This window comes from Strix aluco, chromosome 4 (genome assembly GCF_031877795.1).
Source record: "Strix aluco isolate bStrAlu1 chromosome 4, bStrAlu1.hap1, whole genome shotgun sequence".
Taxonomy (NCBI): domain Eukaryota; kingdom Metazoa; phylum Chordata; class Aves; order Strigiformes; family Strigidae; genus Strix; species Strix aluco.
Window position 1 is genome coordinate 103451636 of NC_133934.1, and position 16014 is coordinate 103467649.

The following is a 16014-nucleotide window of genomic DNA, read 5'->3' on the forward strand; positions in this document are numbered from 1 at the left end:
TTACAATAGGGTATTCAAATAACAACAGGGCTTGGTACACAGGGGAGAAGTCCAAAAATATTTATTTAAAAAAAAAAAAAGCTATTTTTTACCTCTTAAACACTTGCTTTTTTCATTTCAGAAATTAGTTCTGTGATCCCTGTATGTACCACATTTTATATTGGGGGGGGGGGGCGGGGCACAGGGAGAAGGGGAGGGAATTAAAATGGAAGAGGCATCGATTCAGATAATTCATGTTTCCAGCTTCCAACAGTTGGTGCATCAGACTGAGAGATCTCTATGGATACACTCTGCTCCTGGTCAGTCACGTATCATCAACATCAGCAGTGTTGTCATTATCACTTGCCACAAGGACCTCTCTGTTCTCGTATGTCCAGAACCCATTCAGATCAATTAGAATGCTGGTAACAGTGTCTCCTTGACTGCTATTGATTAAGTCTTGAAGGGAGATTTTGTAAGGATCCTTAGGCTTCACCATATCAAAGATTTCATCCTATGAAAGAAAAGTCAAAATTGGGGAAAAAACACCCCCCCCATTAATAAGCAGAATAATGGCTACTTTATACCATATACAGAATGATCTTTGGGTAACTAGTGCCACCTGCACTGATTTACAAAAAAAAAGCTGTTAAGTCCCAAACCATTTAGGATACAAAGCACAATAACTGGCTACAGACAGGAGCAGTGTGCTCAGCTCCCACATCTCAAATAAGAATTTGCTTTTCTGGAAAGGCTTTGGCCTCAAAGTGGAAAATTGAAACTCAGTTTGCTTGTATGAGCTAAGTTTTATAGAAGCTCTTGTATTTTGCTTTTTTTTTTTTTAAGTACTAGAACTACTAAACGTATAGTAGGCAATAATAAAGAGTTTTATAGACAGGTTTTTTTTAGTCACTACTCTGCCCCCTTCCCCCCTCCAAGGGATGATCCTGAATCATAAAATAGGCACACCAAGTATCTTCAACCTAAGACACAGCAACATGTATTTAACGGGTACTCTGTCTATTAGTAAGGAAACTACTAGAACAGTTGCATCCCAGATTTCTTACAGAGCACTTGCTGAATAGAAAAACATTTTCAAACCTACGAGTAGTACAAGTCAGATCATCTCTACTACTCTGCAAGTAAATATACAACAACCTAGAAACTACAATATAAGTAAATTATGAAATGCTTATTCAAATATTTCATGTAGTACTCTATTCAGTAAAACTAACCTTGACATCCTGAAAAGAAACTGGTTCTTGTCCATGGATTTTCATTTGTTCCTGAATAGCCTAGAAAAAAAGAGAAAAGAATAGGTAGTGCAATATTATACTGACATTGTATGAAACTTTTTTAATGCTTCTGCATCTTAAGCAGTATTGCTCTGTAACAAAGCATTCACAGTACAGCCTGCCTTCAATTCTCTTTCACAAGTGAGGCAGGGGTGAGTTAAGGCATAATCAATGACAGCATCTCCAGGTTCACAGTTCTTAGCCAGTACAGCAAGAATCCAACTTTCATTATGACCAGTGTTTGAGCGCTCTGAAAATGGGCTATGCAGACACTTGACAATTATCACTCAACACTCAAAGCTTAAGACAGTAATACACTCAAACCAGAAGGTTCAGTTCTCTGGCAAAGTGTGAAACACAGGCTAGGGAAAGAAAGAAGGGTAAAGACCAACCAGCAGACAAAGCAGTGTGGCTACTCACATTTTCAATTACTTTGAAAATGGCACCTGAATTCTGGTTGATCAAATAATGATGTGAGGAAGATAATGTATTTGTCTATTTGAGCAACTGTTCATGCACGGAACAGTTCTCCCACTTCATGCCAGAAGTGGCCATTTCTCATTTTGAATGAAATTGCATTCCCTACTATTAGTTCTTTTAATGTGGAACTATTTAAGCAGCTGCATCACCAAACCTCTGCCTGTGAATAACAAGTCTGAACAAACCTGTTTGTTTCACTAGCACAAGCTGCATAGCCTTGCCAGCACAGCTGTATCAGCACAGCGTCTGTAGGTGCAGACCTACCCACACTTACACTAGCAGAAAAACAATTATTCACAGTCAAAAGGAACTGTTCTGATGTCAAGGAGAACTTAGAACATTCAATTTCCAAAATTTTAAAGGAGGGACACATTTTGGAATATGATCAAGCATCTGCTGTAGTCAAGGAATTAAGCTTTCAGTAATTAAGTTTTCAAAAACTAATGCAGACTAGAGACATGCACAAAAATAGCTATGTCACAGTAGCTTGCACTGAATTACCTTGTTAAATTGCTTTCATATTAGAATCACTTATGTACTATGACAACACTAAAATTCATGTTTTTGTAAAACATAAAACTGTAAAACACCCTTCATTAAAATCACGAGTCAGAGACAGCTGATACAGCCCCTGGCCTCCCTGAATCCTACCACCATGTGAACAGAAGCAGAAAGTGGTGGGAATGGTGAGCTGTAAAAGCAGGGAGAGAAGACGAGTCACTGCTTAATTTCTCTAGGGTCCTTACTATTGCCACGTCCTGGCCTGACAGTTGCCCATGAAGCATACAACACAGCTACAACTACTAAACAAAATTAATGATGAAGTTCAAAAGGCACATGCAAGAATCCTGCCTGCACCTGCAGCAGAATAACCCCATGCAGCAGTATGCTCTAGGACAGCTAGAAGCAGCTTGCTGGCTAGAAGCAGCTTGGCAGGAAAGGTGCTTGAGCTCTTGGTGCACAAGAAGTTGAACAAGAGTGTGCAGGGTGCCCTTGTGGTGATGAAGGCAGATAAATACTGGGCTGCATTAGAACAAGCACAGCTAGCGGGTTCAGGGAGGTGGCTATTCCTCCTGACTCAACATTTAGACACAGTACTCCAGATGCAGCCTCACATGTTTGGGGTCCCCTTTATGAGGCACTGACAAACCAGTGGGAACCCACTAGAGGGCTATCAGGATGTTTGGGGGCCTAAAGCACAGCACAGCTGAGAGGAGAAGCCAGAGATGGGGATTAATTCACCTGGAGAACAGAAGGCTGGGGTGGTGGGGAAAATCTAATTACTATCTTCAACTACCTAGCAGGTGGTTAGAGAAAACAGTGAGACTCGGAGACAATACAGTGAAAGGGCAAGAGGTATTCCCATTAGACAAAGACAGGAGAAAGGGTGAGGGGAGAAAAGTCTTCTCAGTCAAGTCAGGGCAGTCAGACACCAGAACACATTGTTCAAAGAGGCTGTAGAGTCTCCCTTCTTGAAGATACCCAAAACTCGCCTGGACAAGGCCCTGAGCAGCTTGACCTAACCATGAAGCTGGCCCTCCTCTGAGCAGACGGTAGAAGCAGGTGACCTCCAAAGGTCCATTCCACCCTAAATTATTTGATGGCTCCAAAGCACTAGAATAAAAAAAAGTTGTGGGGTTTTTGTTTTTCTTTGTGGTTTTGGGGTTTGGTTCTTGTTTGTTTGTTGTTTTTTTTTTTTTTTTAAAAAAAGCCTTTCCTTTTTAGAAAAGGTCTTCCAGGAAAGAAGTCTTATGTTTACAAAATGATACTGTTGTCATCACTATCAAAGTTTATGTTCAGCTGGAGACTTACTACAGTATAGAAATAAAATGGATATAAGATTATGCCTTGAGCAGGCCTAAATGCTTTACTTAATGAGCTGAATGAAGTATGTACCTTTTTCATCATACTTTGAGCATACAGCTAAATAAGACAACATTGTTTATTTTTACACTTATAATACAAAGATCCACATAAAGAAAATTGAAGTGCTTTTCCCTGTGTCTAAATAGATATCACTGAAGGGATCTTGTACATGAAAAAAGCACCACACTCATAACTCAGCCTAAACCATCTACAGCAAAAATACTATTTTACTGCACAACATTTCCCTTCCAAGATACCTCAGGTATCTATTAAAAGAACAAGACAAAACAACAAAACACCTGCCCATTCTCCCCCAACCCAAAACCACCACAAGCCAGAATAAAACCAAAGAAAACCACTCACATAAAGCACAATTTAGAGGAAGAATTTACAAGCTTTAGGTTAATTTTAACAGCAACTAAAAAAAATTAACCTTATTTTAAATCTATTCTGGAAGCAACAGATAAAAGTACAGAATATGAAAAATGCAAGAAGCTTTTTGCAATCAATACACTGAATGAAGAAATCCCACAGCTGGACAGGCCCATTACTGCACTTCAGTATTTTAATTTCTTCTCCTGAATTTTAGAATTACAGTGGAAATTAAAACCATGGGCAGTAACAAGTAGAACCATCACAAGAGATATTAATAGGTAATCATTAGGCAATTTAAAGACAATTTCAATTAAAAAAAGGATTGGTAGAATATATTTTTCCTAAACAAAATCAAAACGGTTAATTTCAGCTGCAGATAAAATGTTGAAAATACCTTTTGAATTCTTTCCAAGTTTTGGAATTATTTTTTTTAATATTTTAAATCCTCTTAGAAGTAGTTACTAGCGTCCCAGTGGGTACTGGTAATTTAAAGTGATTCCCTGCAGATCTGCATGCAGAAGCTCACAGGCTATAACACTATAAACACAGAAAATGGCCTACCTGTATAAAGAGACTTACCCTAAAGAAATAATTAAGGGAAAAGACATTCAGGTATCCTTTGTTCTCTATATCAAGCAGTTTGAAAATATATTGCAGAGCTGCAGGCTCCTTTCTGTTTTCTAATGCAAGCACAAAGTCCAAGTAGGTTTTATAGTCCTAAAAGTAGATACAATCATTTTTATTACGGTCTTCTTTCTAAATTGATTTTGCAAGCAGGAACTTTATAACTGACAGCTATTTCGTTGTAGGGGATCAGTCTACCTTCCGAAAAAGACAACATGAAATAGAAAATGGCTGCTACCAACAACACAAACAGAAAAGTTAGTTTTCAATGACTGATGATGATAGGAAATCCTGCCATTTTAGAGGTAAAACAGTACTCCAAGCAGAAATCCAAATATATACTTTAAAACACTGTTTAATACATCTTTAGTCTGCTGAACATGCCCAACTAGTGAAGAAAAGCCATATAAAATATCTTCATTACAACAAATTAAACGTTCAGGGGCAGTAAGCCTACCATTACCAAACAGTGAACTATATGGCCAATTAAAGTATATAACCCTTAGACCAGAGTAGGTAGTCTGGCAAATCATGTATTAGAAGCATTAGGAGACACAACTAATATGTATCATACTTTTCTTTTTCACTAGTACCAATTCTTGATTTCCTGATCAAGATACAGTTGTGACAAGGACAGCAATCCTTCAGTCCTATGCATATAATAACTCTGTCTACCTTAAACACCAGAGTTTTGCTGTCATTCAGAAGGAGCTTTGACAGGAGTTTCATCAAGTTCAAGAGAAGGAATGCAAAATTCTGCATCTGGGGAGAAATAACCCCATACACCACTATATGCAGGGGGCTGACTAGTCAGGAAGTAGCTTTGCACAGATGGACCTGATGGGCAACGAAGTTGAACACACGCCAGCAACGTGCTCTTGCAGCAAAGGCAGCTGACAGCATCCTGAGCTCCATTAGGAAGAGCTTTGCTGGCAAGTTGGGGAAGGTGATCCTACTCCTCTACTCAGCACTGCTTAGACCATATCTGAGCACTGCATCCTGCGCTGGTCTCCCTCGTACAAGAAAGAGATGGATCTACTACAGCAAATCCAGCAAAGGACAACTAAGAGGATCCCTCCTGACCTCAATGATTTTCTGTAATTCCACAAAAAACTGTGAAGGCAGCAGCAGGACTGTATAGTGAATTTGTAATTTATCATTTTTAGAGTTGAGTCATCTGAATGCAGACAAGAAGAGTAGCAACACATTACGTAAAGCTTTCAAAATAAATATAGATACAAGCTTTTACTTTAATTTAGTTAGACTTCCCATTTTTCACAGTTATGGAAAGCTTACAATAAAAAACACTGTTGTCTTCATGAAGAAGTGGACAGGCTAGCTAGCTTGCAGTAGTCTCAAGTGTGCCACTTGTCTTTGGTTCTCTTTAAAGAATTACATGTAACTACAAAGCACTGATACATCTATACATTTTTTTCAACATGCGCTTTGTGTTTTGAATCTAGAAGCTTTATCCTAGGCTGTCTGGATTTTGTATCACTTCTGCTTTTCAAAAAAGCAACTTGTCTTTAAGCCATGCTGCGATCACCTTGCTGTTAGAAAATTAAATTTCTAAGATGCTGCATGATCATTTTGTGTGCACAATGATAAACAAAAGTTACTTTACCTCAAGCTACTTTTTATTTTAAAGATACTGATTATGAGACATTTTCCATCTCAATAGCCAAAGTTTTTATACCGTGAACAGAGTGAAAAGATGTGATTACCATTTCACCATCATAAGTTAAGCATTCCTGAAAGACACGATCCAAAAATATGTTGGTCAGAGTCCCTGTTCCATACCGGGACAGTTCTTCTTTGCTGAGCATCCCATTGTGATCTTTATCAAGGTTTAAGTACTGGCCTAGGGAGGAGATACAGAAGGCAAAACATAATATTGTAAGCATGAAAAAAGAGCTAAAGGTGATGCAAAAGCATGAACGGAACAGTCAGAAGAGAAGGTTACAGAGGAACCCTGTACCTTGTGCAACAAGCACAAAATGACAGAGGATAAAACCGTGGTAAAGAGCAACAATGGAGAACCAAAATTGTAAAGAAAGTCAGGAAGATATGCTGAAAGGATGGCTACAGGAGTTGAAAAGACAAGTTACCAGGAGGATTTAAAGAGACAAAACCAGAGGAAAAATAACACTAAGAATGTGACTAAGTCAGACAGAGAGGAGAGGGGAAAAAAAAAAGCAAAAAAAAAAAAGCTTTCACATATAAAGGAACCTACCATAAACTCTTAATGCAGAAGGAGCAGAAAACCAATTTGTTTCCTGACTTTCTTTAGAAAGTTCTTCATCCCTTAACTAAGTGAAACATAAAGTTAGAATTCAGAAAGAGTAAATTAAAATACAATAGCATATGCTAAGAGATCTTTACCTCCAGTAAGTCATCCAGGAAGCTGCAAGCTAAAATATCCTGTATCTTTATCTTTCCTGCAGCAAGAAAAGGAAAACACATTTTAAGTCACCCAGACAACATATTCATTTGACTGTTCTCATTTAGGTGGTTCTACTTAAGAAAATATTATGAGCAAAAAACCCCACCTTTTTTAAAATACCAAAACCAAACAAAACCAACTTCTAACATCAAGGATAAGGCTGTAATTTAAGAGATAGAATAAAAATAGCTTTAAAAAATGACTGAATAAAACTAGCCTGATATTGGCAGGAGTTATGCTGAAGCCTCAAGAGCTAGAAAACTAGATTTTAAAAAAATGAGTGTTCAACATCAATTCAAAATGTGAAATGAAAAATGTAAAGAAAGGATGCTTAAAACATTTGTTGGAATAATAGTCTCTTAAGTGATGTTACATTTTCAGAAACTAAAGATGTGACACAAAGCTAAGGCGGCAGAATGCTGTTCTGCTGGTGTAGCTTTGACTGGGCACAGACATTGCACAAACAGCTGTGCAAAATAATGGCACTATAACTTCACACACACACTCTCTACATGTTTGCAATTACCTCTGCCAGAGGCTACTGCCCACACAACTCTGATGTCTTCAAGTGGCACAGCTAGATCTTGAAAACACATGCAGTTTTTGACTTAAATCAAGGGCATACAAATAAGCAAACTGAGGGAGCTACACCTGTAACAAGGATTAGCAGCCATAACTGCAAACCTTTTCTAAGGAGTTTACATGGTGCACACAAATTTAATCACAGGAGAAGCACGTCACAATAAGCATTCTCGTGCATTTCCACAGCTCTGTGGATGTTCTGCCAAGCAGTTCTGTCGTTAGTTGCTGCGTCTTCTATTCACCCTAAATGCTTATTAGATTAGCTACTGCTAATGATGCAACTATGATGAAACAGTATCTTATTTGTCAGTTTCTATGAGATAACTCTATAGTACAACAACAGATGGGTATCTCATAGAAATTCATTAGCTGTAGAAGTAGATTATTAGACCCATGTAAAGACTCAGGGTCTTCCGTGGAGATAAATCTTCAAATACAAGAGACTGCTGAACCAAAGCCTACAAAGACAACTACATATTACTTTGAAAAAACAAGTACCTTTGGTGGAAACATTCTAAAAGTGAAAATGCTCCCACGTATTTAGAATTTTGAAAACATGGACCTACCTGTTCTGAGAGGATCCAGAAAGAAGAAGAACTTTCTAACTGCTGTGCAGACATAGAAGGAGTAAAAAGATTTTTCTAAACCATCCAGTTGTGGCAAAGTAGGGATAAGTTCCAAAATATAGTTTTCTAAATCCTGCAGAATTAAGAAAGAAAGGAAAACAAGCTTTAAACACTACTACTGCTGCATGTTTGCTATATTCCACCTCTGCTTTCAAGTGTATTTTGTTAAAAATACAATCCTGCAACAAAGCAGGAAAGAGCATGAAAAGAGGCAAAAAAGTTTCTGTCTCCCTGCAAGAAATCCTAGGTCATACACATACATGTGATGCCATGACTGAAACAGTCTACAAATTAAGCAGAACGTTAACAGAGTAGATGGTATTTACATGTAAATATAAATGCATTCAACTGTACCTTTTTCAAATACCAATGCATAACTCCTAATTGGATTATTCTATTGCTGAATATTCTTTAATAAATCTTTTTTAAGTAGAATGGTAACTAGAACCTTCTTATTTATTTTATATTAACTCCTGTTAGAACAGGAGAATAATTCATTGAGGCACACTCTACCCATCCTTTTTTGTGATTTCTACTATGTCCTACTAAAACTAGTAAAGTGCTAATGACATGAAACCTTGATATCTACGATCGCTTTTTCTGAGAATTACCCATGTGTTAAAAAGGCTAGCAGCATTCTCACCACTACATCTCCAGAATATAGAGATCGCTATTTATCAAAACAAATGTGCCCACCCCAAATCTAGATTATTATATAAGCTTTTATGAGATAAGACTGGAAGAAAATTGGAGCCTTTCTGCTGTTCTGTTGTTTGAGTAAAGACAGACAATAAGTTAATCAAGAATTTACTTACTGATTCTCTGAGGTAGCCTTGTCCTGCCACATCATATAAACTGAGGCCTATTCTCGTCTGATGAAGCCATACTGTAAAACAGAAAACAGAATTACAGCACAAGAAACCTTGGGGGTTTTCGAGGCCTCACCAAAATTTGAAGTTATTCTTAAGGCCACAAGGCACTGCTGGATGTTAAGTACCTCTCTATTTCCCATTTTTCTGAGATTTAAGCAAAGCCATGATATGTACCAGCCCTACTTAGAAACACCATTTCAGTCTCTAAGTTGGTAGAGTCACTGGCAATATACGGTATGCTGTGGCCAAGACTGCCTTATAAGAACTAGATGTGAGAAACAGCTGAGCAGACACCACATTTTATCTGGTACATGGAATCATATGGATTCCTTCTCTCTCACTGACCTAGAGATATGTATAGCAGTGCATTTTCACTGCATTAAAAACAGCTGTATAATGTCGTATACAGATTGCTTGTCAGATTGTTACAGCCCCTTGTGCAGCACAAGACACCGCAGCTACCGCCAAGTTCCTGCCCCCACTTCTGAGTTACAACAGGAGAGTTAGAATAGCACAAGCATCTATTTTTGCAGTGAGAAGGCAAATTAATCAGATAATCTACAGGACAATGTGCTTGAGCCCATTGTTAAAGCACAGTAACAGAGATGGAGTACAGATTAGGCATAAAAACTATTATTCACATACTTAATGTTAAATTTAACTTACGTTTCATAAAGAAACAATTTAAAAGTTCCTCTCAGGAAATATGAACTGTGGTTCATACCAACATTCATCTCCAAGGTAAGTGTGTATCAAGGGGACTAAGTATCACTCAGAGATGACTGAGGTTATACGGTGAGGCTGTTTCTTTGTTGGCTGAAGTTTAAAGTAAGTGCATCATACACCCTGAAGCAATTCAAAACACTTTTACCAGGCTTGACTTGTTTGGACAAAGCCAACAGACTCGACCACCTTTCCTCCTGAAGAGGGAGCATTACTGGAGACAGATGGAGCTTTGCGAAATGCTCTACCATTACTCTGTTATTAACTTCACCATGCTCTCATCCCCTCCCAGAAGGGCTGTGTAGATCATCAAGAAAAGGAAGAAAGGCTGTAATCCATGGGCTGTAGGAAAGCCTCCAGGTGGAGGGAGGAAGGAGAAAGACAGATTGCTACATGTTCAGCACATGTATGTGAGTACATGCAGCTATTCCTAAAACTTTAACAAGCATATAACAGAAAAACCACAAAAGCTCATTAATGAGTTCAGCTGGTTAGAGAATACCATCACACACCCGAGACACAGCAGTTTAAGATGTTTTAAGCTCAGGGTGATATGGCCTCTTCCCTGCTGCACCACTGCTCTGGAGGCTGACCACTCTGCTGCATGAGCTTCATCAAAACAAGGTGAAATGTGGGATTGCACTGCCCCAACTTGGATCAGCTCAGGCAGCTGCAGAGTAACTCCCTTCATCATCTGTTACCTTCCTCTCCTTTCATGGCCATGCTGAAGGACATTTAGCAGTAAATACAGATAGAAATCACTAACTCCAATCTAAAGTATTAACTGAGAGTTCCTACAGGAATTTAAGTTTTTTCTTCCTTTAATACCTGGCCTGGACTTTAGCCCTCATACAGAACGCTGTACAACAGACAACAGAAATGATCTCAGCTACTGCACAGACGTGCTACTGAGCTAACTTTATTAGGCAATTCCAATGCTGTAAGCTAGCAAAAACAAGGATCCTTACTCAACTGACCCAAGAGGAACTTTCAAACAAATGCTGTGATGGGACCTTATGTTGGCCAGAGTCTGAAAATGAAATGTGATTGAGATGGGACATGCCAAAAGGCTTCCTCTCTCTAAATTTGGTGGTGCCGGGGTTGTTTTTGTTTGTTTATTTGAGTTTTTGTTTCTTTGTTTTAGAAGAAAGGTATCACATTAAATATACAAGACTTAAAACTTCTGGATGGAATAAATAAAAGAGCTCTGAAAGAATCTCTGTTGTGTCCATCTGAGTAGGCCTTTTTGAGATGCATCCAATTTTCACAGACTTCTTCACAAGTGTCCTATCCTGCAGTTTTTGGGTTTGTTGTTTGTTGCAAATGGGCCTATTACTCCTTCCTTGCATACTCTGCATGCCTCCTCACCAGGTTTCCTGCTCAACACATTTCTCGTCCCTTGTACCACAAGATTTTATGTTAAACAAGTTGAGTCGCTCTGGGGAAAGGTGCCATTCTCCCCACCTGAAGGTTCTACCAGACCTAAGAACACAGTTGCCAGGGGACAAGACAATGAGGTAACCCTCCTTCCTGCTACCCAGCCTCATCTTTTTAAACAAGGTCTAATAGTTTTTTAAAAAAATAAAATTGATTTTTCAGCCCAAGTCGTTATTTATAGTAAAAAATAGCTGAAAATATGGTAAAGGCTACAGTGACAAGTACAAGAACATACTGACATATTTGACAAGCACACTTAAATAACACCGCTCTGTAGAAGGAAAAACAGCAAACAAAGCTATGTGCCAGACAGTCTGATCAGTGATTAGGATCAACACTCGCCACGTATCTTTACTGTTTTGCTCTTCATAGTACTGCCTCAGTAAAGGATATCAGAACAACAAAATACATAACAAACAGATGAAGGATATCTCTGGCTGAGCAGAGAGATGGATTTCAGAGGCAGGGTGAACTCCCATCTCCTAGTAACTGGAAAAAAATCCCAAGCCTCCAGGAAAACAGCATTATCGATCAAGGGCTAGATCTCTACTGCTGTTGAAGAGAACAGCAAGTAATTAATAAAGCTTAAAGTAGCCTTGAAAATAAAACAACTTGTCATTAACACAGAAGAAGCATCAACTAACCTTTTCGCATGACATAATTGAAAAACTGCATGATAGATATCCTCCCATAAGGATCATTATGGAGCAATTTAGCAAAGATCTTGGCTGTGAAGAACTGCCTGTAAAACATAAACACAAAGCTACTTCCATGCATCTGATTACACTGCATTCACAGATCTAGTTACAGTATCCCAAACTTACACTTTAAAATACTGTTTTAACAATACAGAATGTGTTCTGTGTATTCAAAGACATTAATTTGCTACACTACACCCATCAGGTGGGATCCTACCAAGTAGCAATGGCAAACTCCAGCTGCCTTTGCTGCTCATGAGACAATCTTCAGTGATGTGGGAGTTTTGAGAGCTTTCATTCAGTTTAATTTCTATTTAGGTCAATATATTTGGTAGTATATTTAGTACAATATATTCCAATGTTCTATAACAATATGCACATACAACAAACTGCCAGTACTGACAACTAATCTGCTTCTGCCCAAAACTCAACCACAAAGCTATGTGCACAACAGTCGTCTCGAACAGGAGCATAAAGAAGGAATATTCACCATATGCTGTACACAGAACATCTGGTAGGAAATTTTCCATCAGAACATATTAGGGAAGGTTGGGCAATATCACTGGAGACACGATTTCCTCTTCAAATACAAAATGGGCTGTTTAACTAGACACTAACATCATAAAAATGCTCATGCTGGTAAGAACTTCTTCTTCAAAAGGATGCAGTATCCCTCTTGCAGACATCTCTATCAAAAGTTCCCTCAGAGATGTAGGGCAATACACCTTTGCAAGGATGCAAAGCAACTAGTTCATCAATAACGACATGGACATGATCTTTATCTCACCATTAAACTGTTTCCATCTATTTTAGCAACTGAAAGTTACAGCAGCACTTCAGTTTAGCCGAAGTAAGCATATACAAGATAAGAAAGCCTTACTTGCATTTAGATCCAGCTTTTTCACCAACTTTCAAGAAGTTCTCATAGTTGATCATTGCTTCTTCCCCAACCATTGGTGATGTCTGATGTTTGTCCAGTAGAAACCACAGATTCTTAAAAGGCATTTACATTTGGTTAAGAAGGTATCTCTCTGGAGATGGCAATGTGCTTAAGACAGAGCATCTAAGAAATGCAGCTAAAATGTGGTTTTGTTGCAAAGTTATCTCAGTTAATCAGCACATATCGTCAGTTCAGCCAGAAAAGCAAGCAACGGGTATTTCCACTGCTCTGAACTGGTGTTAAACAAACACACACACACACTCTCTCTCGCTCACTAGGATTTTTAGGGTCACATCCCTTTAGTCTATGACTGCAGTAAACTCAACCATCTTTGGAGTCTCTCTCGGTGATATGTAAACAGAACTTATTTCTTCTTCTGGGCCCACTAGAGAAATTGTTGGAATGTGCTGGAAAACCAGAAGCCATTGATTTAGTCCTCATATATATCATAAAGAGGAAGCTTTACGCTGACATTACCAGCCCAAGATTACGCAGCACTTCAGCTTTAGCTAGTACTTCACAACCAGCCAATGTGCCCAGATACAAAGCACCTTACCACAGGATTCTGTGGACAAATAAGAGATAATCAAACTTTGCAGAAAGAGGAAGTCTTGTCAGAAGTCATTATGAGACATACAGAAAACATTTTCTTACCTGCAGTTCTTCATTATCCAACAGCTCTCTACTTTTTCTTTGCAGAAAAACTGCTCTAGATTCTTCTCTTAATTTCTGAAGCAAGATTTCATCTTCAGCTGGCAGCTAGGGACATTGAGGTGTTTTAATTTTCTGTACAGTGGCACCATTCAAAAACTACACATCTAGCAGGTACTCTTAGGTAGCCCTGACTCACACACTCTGATGAAGCTGTTTATTTGACAGAAAATAACAACCTACCTACCAGAATGCTGTATGGTACCTGCTTCTTCTACAGGGATATCACTTGCATACTGTCTCAAACTATTTTAATATTGAAATATTTATTTAAAGCAGGACATCTTTAACATGAGAAACAGAGACCTACCTTGTACCTGATAACCCATCCAGTAAGCACTTTCTCACAGCTGCAAGATCAGAGGGCTCACACATAAAAGACATTTACTACTGTGTTTTTATGCAGGAGAGAGCAGCATTTTCCATTTTGTGGTAGGCCTGACTCTCAAAAGTGTGGATGTCTGCTAGACTTGTTTTGGGCAACAAAACAGATGGAAGAACACTCACCATGGAAGTTTTGCCCATGTTTACATGCAAAACTGTACAGCACTATCCGAACTTGGATGGTTGCGTATGTATTCATTGGATGAAACATAGGTACTTAAGAACTTAATTGGAAGAAACTCATGATCCTAAGCAATATGGGACCATGTGAGGTTAGACAGCAGCTGAGCGGTCAAGTTAACAAGTGCCAGCAATATTCTGTATTTCCCCCATCCCAATCTGATTAATCTCACACATAAATTGCCAGACCAAGCATTTCTGCTGGATGTTGCAAGCAACAGACTTATCTTTAGTCTGCAAGACCAATAACCCACCATTTCATGAAGCAGCATCCCATCATGTCTAAACAGAAACAAGAAGATACGGACTTATAATGCTGGTATATCAGAATTTAGTTAAAACAGGAAGTTTCTCTGAACAACAAGAGGACTTCCTGTCTTTAGTAAACAGCCAAGCCTACTGCCTGATTAGCAAACCGTTTCACGGCCTCTGATGAGATGCTTAGTAATTATTTGAAACTGCTGAAATCCACAACTGTACAGAACAAAAAATTATGCTTAGCAATCCATATCATTCTCATTTCAATCTACTTAAGCTTCTGAAACTGAAGTGTCCCTTTGAATAACCGCAACTTTCTTTATAAAACAGAATAGCCTCTTGGTGAAGTTTATCTGGATACCTCACTTACCCTGTAATAAAATCGTGGTATGTTTGTATACGATGTATTGCCACTTTTTCTTCCTCCTTTCCATTCCATGTAATATTTCGTGAACAATTCCATTTCTTCATCTTTTAGCTCTTGTTCGCTCTTTTTGGCTGATTAACACAGAAAAGAATTTTCATGTTGTGCTCCAAACAGTTTTAACGAAACAAAGAGCTTGAGAAAAAGGAGTTAATGCTAAGGCTTATACAGCTACGCTGTTTAGTAACACAAACATTAGGTGGAAATGAATGGAGCACAAGCTTAAAAAAGAGATATATGGAAATTGTCACATATATATTCTACTTGAGTATCTACAAAGCACCTCTTTCAGTAACTGGACACACCTGATTCTCCGTAGGGTACGCGACTGTAACAGGTGACTGACAAAGCAGCAACATTTTCGTTTTACAGTGGTAGCACTGTTTAAGATACTACTTACTGCAAGTAGCAACATAAAATCACCTTTCACTCTGTACCATTAGGGATATCATTTTACGTATGCACAAGTTCTCTGTAGGGTCACTTATGAACAGTTACCAGCCAAGCTGTCACAGGGGTACGTACCACAGAAAACCAGCCTTTCCACCACCACTGCCCAGGCGGCCCCTCAGTGCTCCTCAGCCCCGCCCCTGCCGTCACTAACTCCTAAAATAAAGGCGTTTGTTTCTCCGCAGAACGAGCCCGAGACCCGCCTGGCTCCCGCGGCAGCCTGCACGCGGGGAACTAAAGTAACAGGGGACACGCCAACGGTGGCCCCACCACGCCGCCAGGCCTGACCCCGCACCCCGTGTCACTGCGGGCACCGGCGGCCGCGCTCACCCACAGGGGCACCTTCCCCGCCCGCCCGCCCCCCGGCCGGGCCAGGCCCGCCGGGAGCGGCTCCAGCGCTCCACGGCGGCCGTCACCCCGCGGCGAGGAGTGCTGCCGCCCGTCCCCGGGGCACTCACGGGCGCGGCGGGCGGCCAGGCGGCCCCGCAGGCTCCGCTTCCAGTCCATGGCCCCCGCGGCGGCCACCCGGCGCCACGTGACCGCCGCCGCGCTCCGGCCGGCCGGCCCCAGGCGCATGCGCGATACCCTGTCCGACGAGTTCGACACCGGGGGCGCCGTGCCCGCAACCAATATGGCGGAGCGGCCCCATCCGCCCTAACAGGGCGCG

At 39.9% G+C, this 16014-nt stretch overlaps 1 protein-coding gene across 4 annotated transcripts; it reads right to left on the reverse strand.

Moving 5' to 3' along the window:
• Positions 1 to 45: 45 nt before the first annotated feature.
• Positions 46 to 16003, reverse strand: PPP2R3C (protein phosphatase 2 regulatory subunit B''gamma). Of its 4 annotated transcripts, none has more exons than XM_074824622.1 (13): positions 15806 to 16003; positions 14844 to 14971; positions 13595 to 13699; positions 12881 to 12993; positions 11947 to 12044; positions 9086 to 9156; positions 8211 to 8343; positions 7002 to 7057; positions 6853 to 6928; positions 6344 to 6480; positions 4575 to 4712; positions 1215 to 1274; positions 46 to 493 (listed from the first exon to the last, which is right to left on the reverse strand). In XM_074824622.1, exons 1-13 carry the CDS (start codon positions 15921 to 15923, stop codon positions 305 to 307), a joined length of 1422 nt encoding a protein of 473 aa, XP_074680723.1. In that variant the 5' UTR covers positions 15924 to 16003; the 3' UTR covers positions 46 to 304. The 4 variants fall into 4 exon arrangements, with proteins under 4 accessions (XP_074680723.1, XP_074680726.1, XP_074680727.1 ...); XM_074824625.1 differs by lacking the exon at positions 15806 to 16003 and adding an exon at positions 15423 to 15661; XM_074824626.1 differs by lacking the exon at positions 15806 to 16003 and adding an exon at positions 13418 to 13505 and having other exon boundaries at positions 14844 to 14863.
• Between the last annotated feature and the right edge of the window lie 11 nt (positions 16004 to 16014).

Bases quoted from the DNA above. Each gene is read 5' to 3' on its own strand.
- PPP2R3C (XM_074824622.1), bottom strand. From the start codon at position 15,923: ATGCGCCTGGGGCCGGCCGGCCGGAGCGCGGCGGCGGTCACGTGGCGC. The intron at 12,994-13,594 runs GTAAGAAAATGT...ATGCCTTTTAAG, and splicing joins TGGATAATGAAGAACTGCAG to AATCTGTGGTTTCTACTGGA. The intron at 4,713-6,343 runs GTAATCACATCT...ATCTACTTTTAG, and splicing joins TAACTTATGATGGTGAAATG to GACTATAAAACCTACTTGGA.